At 38.5% G+C, this 15,503-nt stretch overlaps 1 protein-coding gene across 2 annotated transcripts in view; it reads left to right on the top strand.

Annotated features, from left to right (window-relative positions):
* The window catches only part of b4galnt4a (beta-1,4-N-acetyl-galactosaminyl transferase 4a), a 294,875-nt gene that overhangs the window by 150,424 nt on the left and 128,948 nt on the right, over positions 1 to 15,503 (top strand). For both annotated transcript variants that reach the window (XM_041796610.1, XM_041796609.1), the window contains exon 3: positions 11,377 to 11,475. In XM_041796610.1, coding sequence (XP_041652544.1) covers positions 11,377 to 11,475 — 99 coding nt within the window. The remainder of the gene's footprint in view (positions 1 to 11,376; positions 11,476 to 15,503) is intronic.

Below are 15,503 nucleotides of genomic sequence, written 5' to 3'. Positions count from 1 at the left end.
ACATCAATCCACATAGAGTAGATCGATCTAAACAGACGTAAAACCAAGCTAAGCATCTGACCATCTTCAAAATACAACACGCTGCATGGACTCCTGAAAGTAAATCATCACTGTATCAGTGTTTATTTTGGCAGCTATTTTTAATTTTAGTCTTAGTCCTAGTCTTTAAATGAAATGTCTTTGGTTTTAGTCACATTTTGGTTCTACCCTTTTTAGTTTTAGTCTTTACTTTTAGTCCAAGCATTTATTTTCTTGCCTAAATCTGGTACCATATCATGGTGGTGTGTTCTATGCATGCTGCTAAACTTGGGGTCCCTGCTTTCTACAGCTGAGAGTCAAAAGAGTTACAGATGAATTGTTTTTTGACAGATTTACCCATAGTGGAGAAGTATGACAGATTTTGAATGTCCGACGATAGCTACATCACATTTTAGTCTAGTTTTAGCCATCTTGATGAAAACTAAAGTTACTTTTTGTCAGTTTTAGTCATCACAGGTCTATTTTTGTAAGTCTAAGTCTAGTTTTTGTCAAAGGCTGTCAAAGAATGTTTTAGTCATAGTTTTATCGACGAAATTAACACTGCACTTTATCAACATTATGTCTCATCCTACGCACATGCAAAAGGTCATCAGGAGGTCAGTGGGTCACAGAGATACAACAGCACCGTTGACAAGGAGAAGTTCACTTTATTTTTATTTTTGGGGTTTTATATGTCTTTATTGGCAGTGGACAGAATCGGAAACAGGGATGAGAGAGCTGGGGAGAGACATGTGGGAAAGTGCCTGCAGGCCATAAATGCAGTCAGACATTAGAGGTGAAAAGAAATAATGACAATCAGAGGTGGCAAAAATACTCACATTCGATACTTATATAGTATGGACACTTGTGTGAGAAAATAACCTGGTAAAAGCAGAAGTACTGATTCCACTCCTTTACTCAAATAAAAGTTAAAAGTACAGGCTCTACAAAAAGAGTACAAAAAAAGTAAAAATGAATCTTTACCAATGATATACAATAGCCTGCCTCTTTTGATAATTCAGAATCTTATTAAAAAATATATTTTTAACTGCTTTGCTACTCTCCGTACCATGCCATGTAGGGGGGTCTTGTGCCAAAGTCTGCCTAGAGCCTCTATTTGGCCAGGCCCTGTTAGCTTCTTTACTGACTTTGCCACTTTCCTTTATCAATAAATGCACATTATCTATGAAGGGGAAGTGCGACCTTTGGTGGGCGTCCAGGTATGCTAAACCAGATTAAAACATAATGTTGTTTAAAAGCAAAGTGTTACTTTTAGTGAATCTTTTTTGGGGAATACTGCAGACAGGAAGTTTCTGTAGTGTTGTTTTAATACCTTCTTCTGGTGCCTACCCATTTAGAGGCAGTGATAATAATTATCTAGTAGTTCATCTATATGTTAATCATTCCTTTTGCTTCAATATAAGGTTACAAAAGATGGTGAATGAGGCCAAGTGTCATACAACTCCATTTGTATATAAATCAAAAGACGCCACAGCTTAGGAAAAAAGCCATATAGTCCATTATGTTTGAACGAAGGCATCATGTAGCAAGCCTCATATTGCCATGGTTATTATGGTTAAGGACAAGACATGGGTCACACAATGAAGATGCTCATAATCACCCTGTGTCTTAGTACTCCCTCTCTCCCTTCATAGTGTCTAAGGACTTAATAAATACGCTTTGAAATCCCCACAAGACTCTTATGATGGTAATTCAGTAAATCTGCCTCTCTCTGTTGAGGCAGAATAATTAGTCCTCTAAGGTATGAAGTCGAGAAAAAGAAGTGAGTCACATCATCTCTTCTTGTCATTACTCATGTTGTGAAGCATTTGGTAAATTGTTGGTTCTTTGGATGCTATTATATTAGCACTGCATCATAGTTTGCATTTTTTATTTGTAATAATGCAACAATTTAGAGATGTTTTGGAATGTTAGAAATCTTCCAAATGTTTTTTCCTTTTCTTGAATTACTGTTTTCCAACATTTGTCATATCGGTATGGTTGTAAAGTTGACCTTGGGTAGAAGTGGTTGCCATTGGAGTCTCTTTTCTGGAGAGTGTGGCAACAGAACGCTTGCTGTGGCCGTGAGAGCTTGTCTTTGTCCCTTTGTTAGCTTAGATTGTAAAAAAAGCCTCACACAGACTTCTATTCTCCACACTAAAACTAAATTAGCTCAACTTTGTTCGAGAAAACCTTAATGTGGTTGGTATCCCGTGTGCAATCTGAAGGACTTTTTTCTTGTTCTGTTCTTGCCACATTGCATCCGTAGCTGCAGCGCTGTTGAGGGTGTAGGACTTCACAGAGCTTTGTGGTACTACTCCGAAACCCAGTAGACACTGGTCTGTTTGGTCTGTTAAGCTGAGAGAGGTGGGAAAGATATTCTGGCAGTCCAAAGTCGCTTGAGACGTTTCCAGTGCCAGAGGGATTTCTGAGGACTCAAGTGTGTACTACCTATCAAAGATCCTCTCTCCAGTCTACCTTTTTTCACTTTATTGCTCCACCAGGCACCTTTACTCTCCTTTGTATTCGTCTCTGTTCATCTGACTCATGTTGCATTTCTTCTTCTCTGTCTCCAGTCTGCCACTTTTCATGTCTTCATTCTCTGTTTCTCTTTCTGTCCCTCCCTTTTATTCCACCCTTTTCTTTTATCTTTTTTTTTTCTCCCTGTAGAAATGTCTCGGCTTATGCATCACAGCCAGTGCCGTCTTGTCACAGAGATTGGAAATGCCTGGAACACGGTGATATGTACTGTCACATTTTTATCCAACAGCGTCTGACGCACAATGAGATGTATCTGAATATATTTTTCAGTATCAAAATAAAACAGAATGTTGAAATATCAGTAACACCAGAAGCAGCACAGTTTCCTTCACAGTTTTTATTTTTAGTGATGAATCATAAGGAATTAGTCATTGCTACAGTAAATGTCAAACAGGTATGCTTCCCTGGTGCTGGATGTATTAATATTATGAGAAATGTACAGCCAAGGAGCAGCGGCAACTGTTATAGGAAGAGTATAAGAAGATAAATGTGATTTAAAGCTATGACTGCAGTGGGACTAATAAGCAGACTGTAAAACTCACGGGCTGAGTCAAACAAACTGTAATTCAATGAAGGTGATCAGTTTTCAACAGAGACGCAAAGAACCGCATTGGAAGCTTTTCTTAGCACAGCAGAGGTTTTTGCTCTTCCCCCGGCTGGTCTCGGCCTGAGTTTGATCCACCAACTGGCTCCATCATTCCTAAACTACAACATACTATAACTATAACATACTCATACAAAGCAGGTCGGCAGAGGAGCGAAAACATCTTTCTCATCATGAAAAGCTTTTAGGGTTGTTTTTTTAATTTTATTTCACACAGAAATGTGGTCCAGTTCTAGTAAAACTGACACAATGCTAAAGCTACAGTGCTTAACTAATTTATTAGACCACCTGTCATATTTGTCTCAAAGACCATCCAGCATCATGAAGTGCTTTAATGAGGACTCTTTCATTTTCAGTGAGCTCTCCATGTTTTACCATTTTGAACAGGAATGAGGGATTTCAAACTGAATTCACCCAAATTTGAGCCGGCTCACTGGGCTTCTCTGAGAAGTCAGAAATTAATCAAGCATAACATTCAACCACGAAAACTCATTTTTCTGTTCAGGAATACAAGTAAATAACTATAATTTGACATATTAATCAAAAAAATATTAATGTGCTTTACTATTTTTTTCAGTTGTTTTGTAAATCAGTAAATTTGAAAATTCATGGATAACAATAATAATTATATTCTAGCATAAAAATATCATTTGGGGGGGCGCACCGGTAGTCGAGTGGCCAAGGTGCGCGCCATATACGCAGGCGACCCAGGTTTGAATCCGGCCCGTGCATGTCTCGCCCTGCTCTCTTCCCCATTTCCAACTCTATCCACTGTCCTATCAAATAAAGGCAAAAAAGCCAAAAATAAATCTTAAAAAAAAAAAAAAATCATTTGGGCTAACGAGCTTCTACGTATTGGTGTATTAACCATTGCAGAAACATAAAAAATTATTTTGGTAATTACCAATGCTGTTAATTTAGGGCCGCTGTGGCATAAACCTTACTTTGGTTAGGGTTAGGGTAGTCTATAAATTTGTTTAGCACTGTACATCTGAAGTAATCACCACAGTGGAGGCAGCCATTACTGACAGCTTTGAGTACAACTAAATCCCGTCCATAGTGCAACTATGTATGGCTCTAAAAGTAGCATCACTCAGTCAGTCAGTCAGTCAGATAAATACAGACCCATGTGTAGGGCTGACCTCAGCAGTCAGCCAGAAAAGGTCAGAGGTCTAATCTGGGATAAAATAATGTAAAAACCATTTAAGAAGTAGTTAAGTGGACAATGGCTTGCTTTGTCTTCATAAGCTTAAGTTAAAGCTAATATAGCAACACTAGCTATATAGTTAACATTACTACTTAAGACAACGTGGCTTTGTAAACTTTAGCAACATGAGCTTTTAGGATACATACTGTGTAGCTAATATACTAAAGCTAAAGGCAATGTAGATGCTACCAAGCTAATATAACTAACATTAGCTACGTAGCTATATTAGCTTATGCAAACTTAACATAATAATGTAAATTCGTTACCTTAAGCTTTAGTTACATTGGCTATGTAGGTGCATCAGCTATCTAGCTTACATAGCTAACATGGTTTTGTTAGCTTTAGCTTTGCCTACCTTAACTTCGTTAGAGTTTCCATGGAGGTTTTGCAGGTCAGGTTTTTCGACTTTTAACTTTTAGTGACTTAATTCAAGTCTGGTTTGGATGACTGTGATTTGTGGACTTTTGTGCATATGCTGATACGTGAGATTTCCGAATAAAATCATTGTGATAACCATCCATCAAGAGACAACAGGAATTTGGCCTCACTGGTGTACAGCTTGGGTAAAATTTACCAGGACAGGGATTTTATTTGTATGTCTTCATTCATTCAATTTCCACTGATTTATATAATCAGTCCTGCTTCTGTCCACAGAGACATTTGTAACACAAACCCTTACATTTCTGCTCCTCTCCATCTCCGCCTTTCCACTTTCTCCAAAACCCCCCTCCCACCCCACCCCAATCTCTGTCTGCAGACTGGTGCTTGTTTGTGCTTAATAAGGGAGATTAATTAAACTCATTGGTATTCTAGGACACTGGCTCCAGCTGTTTCCCTTGGCTTGGATCAGCAAGGTCATCCATTTGGATTGTGTGCTTTGGGAGTCTGTTTTTTAGACTACGGGGGGGGGGGCTTTCACCCTCTAGACTTGTTCTGTTTTTTTTTGTTGTTGTTGTTGTTGTTGTTTTTTTAACTGATGGGATAAATTGATGGCTATTAGTGACCAAAGCTCACAGATCCGACAGCTAATCCATCAATCAATCCTTCTGAGATTAACTACTCTCCAATGCGTGTTCACACATGAAACAAGTTAGCTTAGCTGTAATTAAATGCTCCTCTCCCTCACTCTGTCTCTGAAGCGTTTCTGCAGAGAGACACCCACACAGACACTTTGTTTACCGAGTATTCATCATTCAATTTGAATGGAAGTCAACAAGGTAAACAGCAATGTAAACATATGATAAATAGGCCGTCTCATCAGTGTGATTGATATCCCCTGGTTTGCATTGATGCAATGTTTAATACATCGGACCATCTGACAGGCCTCTTAGCATCAACTTTAATTATCAATGCAACATGATAACGCACTTCTGGGCCCAGTGCCAGGAAAATCTGCTTACAAGTTAGAGATTGTAATTCTAAAGTAATGAGTCACACAAATATAACAAGTATTTGTTATTCATCTTGCCGAAGTGTGAAGTCAATACACACAACAGAGGAAAAAAGTCGCAGCCGATGAAGGATGAAGAGCAACTTCGGGTCAATGAGTTTAACTGTACCTTTAAGTATTGCATCGATAAGCAGACTGTGAGGTGGAATGAGCTGAGCCATCGTTTCAGGAAAAACAGAGAGCAAGCAGTGATTCAGAGTTTGCTCTTTTAGTGTTGACATCATTTTATTTCCAAACCTCTGTCTCTTTTAATCATAATCAGTAACAACAGATCACAAAGCCCTTTACCGACACGGATAATCTTTCTTTATCACCCAAACAGTCCTCACACCTGTTCTAACACTAAAAGCTGATTAACTTAGTGTGAGGATGGCTGAGCAGACAGGGACACAAAGCTTGTAGTGATAGGCTCGCCTTCTCAGTGAGCATACACACGCAGTGTCACAGAGACTGCCTCAGGTTTAAAAAGTGTAAGAAGTGGAAGCAAAACCATGTCTTGTTTGTGACAAGAGAAACAACACCTCAGACATAAAGCTGCATTCAATAATGCAAGTGTTACAGACAAGTGGAGGAGACTGGAATACCTGCAGAACTTCAAGTTAAACCGAGATCAAATTCAACTGCAAAAACAATACTTTGTCTACTATACAGTAGGCAATTAAAGCAGATAATAGAGCTAATAATGGGAGGGAATTGTGCCACATTTTGTATGTAGGTATTATCATCCTTTACTGCCAAAAATATAGCATCAGATATTAAAAACCATTCATCTTGAATCAATAATGTGTTGTATAGCAGCTATCCTGTATAAGATTCAGATGACGTCACCTTCATTCATTCATACATTCATTCATTCAACCTTTATTTAATCTCAAAATATCATTGAGGGAATTCCCTCATTTTCAATGATGTTGAGAGTACAACCAATAAAATGCATCACACAAAATAATATAAATATCAACAATACAGTAATATTTGATGGCATTTTACCAAGTAAGGCTTTATAAATTAATAAGAACCAATGCCTGTCACGTCTTACAGTCAGAGGTGCTCAGCCCACCTTTCCATAGAAAGTGCAATGGTGAGTGGAGTAACCATCACCAGAAATGAGTCTGAGGGCTGAGTGATAAATGGAGTCCAGCGGTTCAAGGGTAGAGGCAGAGGCATTTCTGTAAACAACATCACCATAATCTAAAACAGATAAAAAGACAGCTTCAGTGATACATTTCCTATTTAGCAATGGGAAGTTAGTTTTGTTCCTGTAGAGAAATCCAATTTTTTTGTCTTAACTTGCTGGCCAGGGGGTCAATATGAAATTTGATGATGACGTGATGATATCCAGATGGGGGGCAGGTAGTGATTTCTGCACAGAGAAGTGCTATCAAAATGCCAAAGGTTTTTTTGCTGTGCCAACTGTGAAAAAAACATTAATCTTAAGTTATTTTTTGTGTCCTGAAAGTAGTGACACATTCAGGCTAAAAGTTTTAAAAGCTCACTGTAAAACAGCAGCAGACATCGATTAAAAACCTCTGTCTAAAGCCTGGATCTAAAGCTCAGACAACACTTGTCTGTTTTCCCTAATTGGTCCGGTTTGGTTCAGTACAATATGCCACGGTAAACATTGATATTGCTTGATTTTCCACAGCTGATATCTATTTTGCCTCCTGTGTTGTGATGGTAAATCCATCTCTTTTTAGACATATGGATCATTTGGCTCAGCTCAGTTTTGAAAACCAGGCTTTAGGCTGCTAAACAGCTCTCCAGTTGGTTTAAAATGTTAAGTTTTAAACTAGCATCTATGATGGTGTATGGGTGTATTAGTGCCCATGCCATGGGTAACTTGCACATCTGCAAAGGCACCATTAATACTGAGAGGTACGTCAAATATGCTTCCACCCAGATTATGTCTTTTTCAGGGATGTCCCAACTTATTTCAGCAAAACAAGGCCAAGCCACATTCTGCACAAGTTTCAACAGCATGGCTTCACAGTAAAAGAGTCTCTTATTGACAATGTGTGGCATATGCTGAAGCACAGAATTCAACAATGGACACCCAGCATTGCTGATAAAGTTAAGAGTTCAACTGTTATCTCAGCAATCAGTGCCTCAGCCTCCAGATGCTTACAGTGTTGTTTGAAGAAAAGGTGATGTAACATAGTGGTAATCATGCTCCTGTTCCAGCTTTTTTGGAACATGTTGCAGATATTATCCAAATTGTGCCTATATTAAAAAAACAATGAAGTTTATCAACTTGAACATTAAATGTCTGTTCTTCATACAATCTGATTGTTAGATCAAGTTTGGAAATGATTTGCAAATCAGTGTGTTGTGTTATTTACATTTCACAAAACATCCCAGCTCCCCACTCCCATTTTTTAAGACAACTGCCTTTAGATGGGTGTGTGATATTGACTACAACTCAAGCATAGATGTCAGTAACTGTAGGAATAAAGAAGAATGTCTCTAGATGTAAATTTGTTCTGAAAGGTACTAAAAGGAGGAAAACATTTGTGCTAACATATGCCAAAAATATCATTTTTCTGCAGGGTTTGAAATCAAGCTTCCTTCAATTTAAAAACTCGTTATGCTTTATATTTATAGAAACTAAATCCTGTCTTGTAGTTTTGTTCCTCTGCGGTCTTTTCCATTTGCGACACCAGCTGATGTAAAATGTTGAGTCCTTCACTGAGTAAGTCTTTGTGTGATTTTGAGTATTTGTGTTTTTGTGTCAGAAAAGGTAGTAGTGTAGCATGTATGTGATATTTTGGTTGTAGACACAAACATGGGACACTTTCACGCTCCTGTGGTGTCAGAAAAGAGGAGCGTGTTGTTTCATTTTTTCATCATTACCTTCCCTGTCCTCCTTCATCTCTCTCCCAGGGAAGTTAAAAAAGTAATCAAAGGCTTGGCTTCCAACAGCTCCATCTCTTCGCTTCCTCCACTCTGAAAGAAAGTCTTTCTCCTCCCGTGACTCTTATAATAACAGGTGACTACTCTAAAAAAGCCCTTCGATTTAGAGGGGTTAAAAACCATCCGTGGTTTGTGTTAGTGGAGGTGTACCTCTGTTTGACATCCCTGCTAAATGGATGATGCTTTGCCACTCATTTTGCAGCTCTGCGGCTCTGTTCCTACTCCTCTGGGAGCTCTGAATCCTTTTTATCTCCTTGTAGCTGGCCGAGAGCTTGCTCTGCTGTGTTGTTGCTCTATCCTGCCCGTCACAGTGCAGCATTAACATTAACATGCCTCTTAACAGGCTGCAGAGAAAGAGCCCTGTGGAGCTCTAGTTGGACAGCCGGGCTTAATCCCAGTTCAGGGGGAGAGTTCAAGACTCCTTGGAGAAAAGATCTTGGCTGACAGGTTGGATGGTTGGAGTTTTGTTGGAGATTAGGGCTTCGATGAGTCAAATGCTGGATTAAGAGAGAATAGTGAGGGGGCGCTTCCTCAGGGTTTTAAGCAGTAGAATTTTGAGGAACTAAGCTTATGTGTTCTTGGCCATGTGTTTGTTTGTTTATGGATGTAGTACTCTCAGCTTATACATAAATTAGAGGGAACTTCTCTGCTGATGCCACTTTATCTCATACATTCATCATGCACCATACAAAGAAATGTCACATTAGTTGATGAAATGCATTGATGTTTTCAGCCTTTTAAACCACCATTTTTCCTTCATCTTATCATTTTACACATCCTAAACCAGAAAGTACACACCACTATTACTACACACTCATTTATACTGCAATACCACAGTTTAAACCATGTCACCCTACTTAGGCCATGATATTATTGCAGCTATAAATATTTTGCAGTACATTGAGCATTGTGATACGATGTTTTGTGATAAATTGTGACTTATGCCATTTTTTCAACTGTTTAGCTGATTTAGCATTAGCCTTGCCCTCATCAGCTATTGCTATCTGTGGGTGGTGTCAAATGAGGTGAGCCCTCATGTTTGTTGTATTTCCGCAGTATTTTTTTTCCATGCGGCACTCATTGCAAACCCCGATGTGTCAGATCCAGCTTGTTTGTGCCCTAAAAAATCTAAAATAGGACCATACGTTTGATTTAAATGCTGACAGTTCTTCCTAATGTCTTTTACCTGGTGCTGTCATATTTTTGTACTAACCTTCGCCTGCTCTATGACCGTCATCTCTGCTGACCTCACTGTTCAAAGGTGGCCACAGGGTCATCAAGTAGACGGAAAAAGCAATTGATTTTGCTCTCCCAGTATCATAGAATTCAGTTCATATTAGCAATTAATTTGAAAAAAATCAATACTTGCCAGAAGTGAATCGGCATGCAAAATATCACGATGTATCAATTTTTTCCCCTCACCCCTCACTAGTAAGACAACTCCACCAACTTTTTAGTATCCAACACTTAATTCCATGCAATCTGGTGAATATTTTAACACTCCATGGATGGACTCTTTTACATTAAAGGAAATCAAAGCCTAAATCAAGGACTTATTAATAAATCAGCTACATGCATGGAACTAACAGGGTTCCAAGAGGCGTCTTTAAAAATGAGTGGTAAAATATAAAGCCCACTTCAGACCAAAGATTTGCAATGAGACCATTTAAACAACGGGCTGCTCTGCAACTTTCTAAAAGTTGGTCAGTTTCCACCACTGAGACTGGAGGAGTCAATGCGTTGGTTCTCGACTCTCACAGTCTCCCAGTGATTTATTTATTACTGTGAAATAAATCTGTCTCTATAATGTGGACAGTATTGCACATTAGTTTTTCCACTACAAGGAGGCAAGAGTCGCTGTTCCCCAAGGTAACTGCCTTGGTCCTTTTCTGTTCTCTAATTTTACTCATGATTAACCCTTGACTGGTGGTGTTTAGAGTACAGTGGTTTACAAACTTTTTGCTCAAAGCACACCATTTTCACATCAATGCAGAAATAGCCTCTATAATAAGTGTTACAGCGTCTTTAATTGTTGTTGGATTTGATGAAATAAAATACAGGCAACATCTTAAACAACAGCAACAGCTTGAATCAGGCTTCTCTTCAGATGTTCTTAAATAGACTTTTTACAGCCTTAAGCCCTAAATTATATGGAAACATTTAGAGCTTAAACCCGTCAGAGACCTTACATGAAAGCTCCACACAAAATTAATTACCAGAGATTTCCTCCCAAAAAGAAGACAGTTCTGGTTTAAGTTCAAGAGAAGAACTTTAAAATGATTTTTTTAAGTTGAGTCATTGTTGAAATAAGTCTAAATGTACTGGAAAGTAGTTACAAATTGTTACTGGAACCGTTGTATGGTACAAAGTCAATGATAGGAGAAATTAGCCGGCTGTAATTTAAGGACTCGTCAGCTGTTTGTCTGACAGCAGGCACTCAGGGAAGCCCTAGGCTTAATACGACTGCTGAGCCTCTGTTTCATACTTGAAAGTTCTGGTCAAGGTAGTATACATCCTTGGATTTCTTGCATACACTGCAAATTCCATACCACATTCTTCTCCTATTTAGTATGAATGGTATGAAAATACGCCATTGCCTCTTTTTTGTACATTTCAATGAGCAAGTGTTTTGTTTTCCTCTTAAAGGATGATGAGCCAATCACAGGACGGTCTGATGGCAGAGACCACGCCCACATCCGGAAATTTCTCAGCCAACGACACAAGAAATTGCCGTGGAAACCAGAGGTAATACCAAATTCTTTTCCTTTTATTTCTTTCCACTTGCACTTTTACTCATTTGCTTTTGTAACTCTGTTTCTAGTCCGTCAGGCTCTGAAAGAATTATTATGTTGAGGTCTTTGAGCTGCTTTTCTATTAATGTGACTCATCAACTAAGCCTGGCAGTGCAACACACTCTCAAACACCAGCGTTTTAATAAAGAATGACCTTTGGGAAAATAGTTTTATGAATGCTGCTTCATCACTGGCTTTATAATTGAGTGTTTGCTTTTTGTGTGTTATAATTTAGCAGCAGATGTCTGACTCTCATTTTCTTTCAGCTGCCCTTTTTCAAACAAAGTTGATATGTGAGGGCGAACAGATCTCCTGTCACTCTCTGCTTCTTTTATCTGAAGAACAAAATGTACCTTATGGTTATGATGATAAATTATCTGAGTGAGGATGGTAATATTTCATCCAAAACCATTAGCGGGTCATATTTTAAGGCTACTTTGACATGAAGATTACAAGTTGATTTAGCTCATCCTAATTTTTCAGCTCACTTACTGATGTAGTTTACACACCCGCGTGAACAAAGGGAGCAGCAGACGGGGCAATTAAGCAGCGGATTTGTGATAAGGAAAGCGGCTCTAGATTTGTAACCTGTTCAGCAGAGTTTAATTAAAGGAATGTGTGCGTGTGTGTTGGTGAATGTGCATCTGCAAGTCTAATCTGCAAAATATTATTTATTAGTGATACTCTACCTGAGGTAGAGTTGAACTATCTCTGCAGAGCAGCACAGTGAATAGTCTGAACAAACAGTGGAGAAGGTAACGCACAGTTTGAGATGAATAGAATTAAATTACTGTAGCATAAGTTATTTTAACTAAATCAGTCTGACTGCAGCAGTACTGACATCTTTTTGTAAGATTCTCTTTTATTCACTGCCTTAGCTTTCCTGCTGCTTCTGCAAGCATTATGAATGTAATCTGCACAAAGCAGCACTACAGGAGCTCTGAACACAGAATGTGACTGATTACGTCACAGCAACTGTTGTTCTATTTCAGTGGACCTGAGATGAGCTGGTGTATAATTAGCCTACCATTTTTTTCTTATGCCTTGCCGTAGCAACAGAAAGAATTAAAAACTACAATGTGAATCAAGTTAAAGGTACAATTCTGAATACCTCTGTAGCAAATATAAAATACACCCTATGCAAATGTAGACAAATATTGCGGAATAAAAAGCCAAAGTCCCTTGGGTTTGTTGTTCTCAGTCCTGTGTTCACACTGACTGAACAGTGCTTCCTTCATTTGTTAAGGTTGAACTCAGTGGCTCAAACATGTTACATACTTTTCATGTAAATCTCTAAGGGCCGAGATATTGATCAAGGGGCCCTTTGAGCCACAGTCTGGGACTGGAGAGAGGAAAGATTCAGAGTCAAGCTCAGCACATCTCGAAACACACACCTGGCAGCAAAGGTCACATGCAACAGCATGTCTTTTGTCCAGACCTTTTTACGCCTGGTAATACACCCAGGCCACTGGAACATCCACAGCACAACCAGGACTGGATGGTACCTTGGATGGCCATATGTCCGGCTTTAGGCCAGACCTGTCCGGAATTCTAATGCCCTGTCCAGGGTCCGTAATGTGTTAGGGCCAACCTAAAAGGTGGAAAAAGGAAGAGTCTGTTAATTTTTAGGCAAAAAGTCACAGATTATCATTTTAGATTATGAAGTTGTATATTCACAAGAAATCAAACTCAGAATTTCAGTGTTTAAAAAGTCTGCTATTTACAAGGAAAAAAATAACATTTCAAATTACAAAAAGTCATACATTTTGACACTAGAAACAAAAAAATTAGTTTTTAAACTCATAAATTTACAATATTTTGAAATAAAAAGTTTATAAGAAACCAAACTGAAAACAGTGGTTGGATTTTTGACTTTATAGCCTCAAAATTCTACATTTTGGCTCATGTACATCTACAACTTTAATAGTCAAAGCATTCTTTTTTCTTGTAAATAAACCACCTTTTAAACTGTCTCCAGATAACCTTTGTTTAACACATCCATCTGGAAAACCTCTCATACACTGCATTTGAGAAGGGGCAGAGCCTTTGAAAAAGAACTCGGAAGGTGATTGGATGAACGTTCTGTCTGTCTTTACGGGCCAATCAGAGCCACGTGACGTCGTTGTCCCAAACTGAGGTGCCCCGCAACCGAGAGTAAACTCCAGAGAGTGAAACATCGCGACTGTAGACATGTCAGTACACGGCTTTTGTTGTTTTTGAAAAGAAAACAACTCACTGCTTTTGTTTGTTCTTCTTTTAATGAAGAAATGTCGTCAAGTTTTGATAAATAGGGAGAAAACCAGGCACTCCAAACACATAGAAGTGCAAATGAAGAAGGAAATACTAAAAAGCCTTAATTGTAATGGCCAAATCATTAAAAGTCAACATGCTTCTCTTCTCTCTGATTCATGTGACTACCTTCATTGCCTGTAGTCTACATAGAGTTCTGCCCTGACAAAGACCGATTTGGTCAAAACATGTTGGCTTTTTAATGATTTGGCCATTACAATAAAGGCTTTTTAGTATTTCCTTCCTTATTTGCTCTTTTTTGTGTTTGGAGTGCCTGGTTTTCTCCCATTTTTTGACAGTTTTTCCCCTGTTTTCCAAGAGCACCCAATTTTGGTTTACACTAAAGTGACGGCAGAGTAATGGCCCCACCCACTCAGGGACGCTGTGTCTAGAGGCATAATAACAGAGGGTTGCTGCAAAATTACAACTGAAGGAGAGCCAACAACAAAGAAAAGATTTTTATCATCTATAGAGACACACATATAACAGCTGAAAACTACAGGAGATGCATACTGTCACTTGAAATTGATGCAGAATCTTGTTTTAAATGTTTATTAGCACTCATCCGCTGCTCTCTCTCCCAGAAACCAACAGAAAAAGTAAACAGGAGGTTAGGGAAGTATGGGTAGTGGGTAGAGGAGGGGTAGGGTTGTAAACCATCCAATATTAGCTGAACTGAGACATCCCATATTTCAAACTAAAAAGTGGTTTGTCCCCAGTGAGTTCTGTACACTGTGTACTTCTCAGTAATCACTAGATGACAATTTACTGATCTGAGCTGAGATCTGGCACAGCCAGCAGTCCATCATGCACCAGTCACATCCATAAAGTGACACCTGTCATCCGGTCACAGCCAACTCACATACATCAGATATTCCTACATCATCACAAGCACCAAATACTGCTAAAATAAGTAATACATGGTTTTATCCTGTAACCTTGTGGCACACACGTGTGTATAAAAAATATGGATCAACCAGCTAAAAGAACAGATATTGCAAATTCAGCTTACAATCAGAAGACTTGGGTTAGACCTGTGAGTGGCGACTCAACAAAAGCATTCTGCACTTTATGCAATAGGGCATTTTCACTAAGCCATGGAGGCCACTCAAGCAAAAGGAAAAGCAATGTGAGCAAGGATTTACAAAAGCCCCCCTGGGAAAGCGGGGCAGTTTTTCTCACTGCAACAATTTCATCATTGAATGATGGCATGTGAAATTTGGTCATAATTTTTATTTGAGCTTTCTTTTCACCTTCGCCGTCTGTGATAAAAAATGTCAAAATCTCATTTTTGGATGAAGGTCAGTGGAATAATCAGTTCAGTAGGAGAACAACGCACTTTACACACTATAGAAGAGATATGCAAATAGCGTGTTATTTTTTAAACTAAACTTTAAAAATGTTTTTCAATTTCCTTTTTCATAAGATAGCAAGAGTAAAATATGTAAAGACTTAAGATAAAAGAAAGCCTAAAATGCGACTATTTTGTTTGTTTTTATATTTACTGGAAAATTTTACTGATTAAAGTTGTTAAAAGAAAATGAATGTCATTTTCCCTTAATAATATTAATGGAAAGAAAAAGTATATGTTGAGTAGCAGGTACTTAATCATTATCAGTTATATCCAGGGTGTGAATTGTTGGAAAACCAGAGGGGGAACGCTTAAAAAAAATCATCACATCATCAAGGCAC

The sequence above is a fragment of the Cheilinus undulatus genome, linkage group 9 (assembly GCF_018320785.1).
Source record: "Cheilinus undulatus linkage group 9, ASM1832078v1, whole genome shotgun sequence".
Lineage (NCBI taxonomy): Eukaryota > Metazoa > Chordata > Actinopteri > Labriformes > Labridae > Cheilinus > Cheilinus undulatus.
This window is presented reverse-complemented; position numbering and strand designations above follow the sequence as displayed.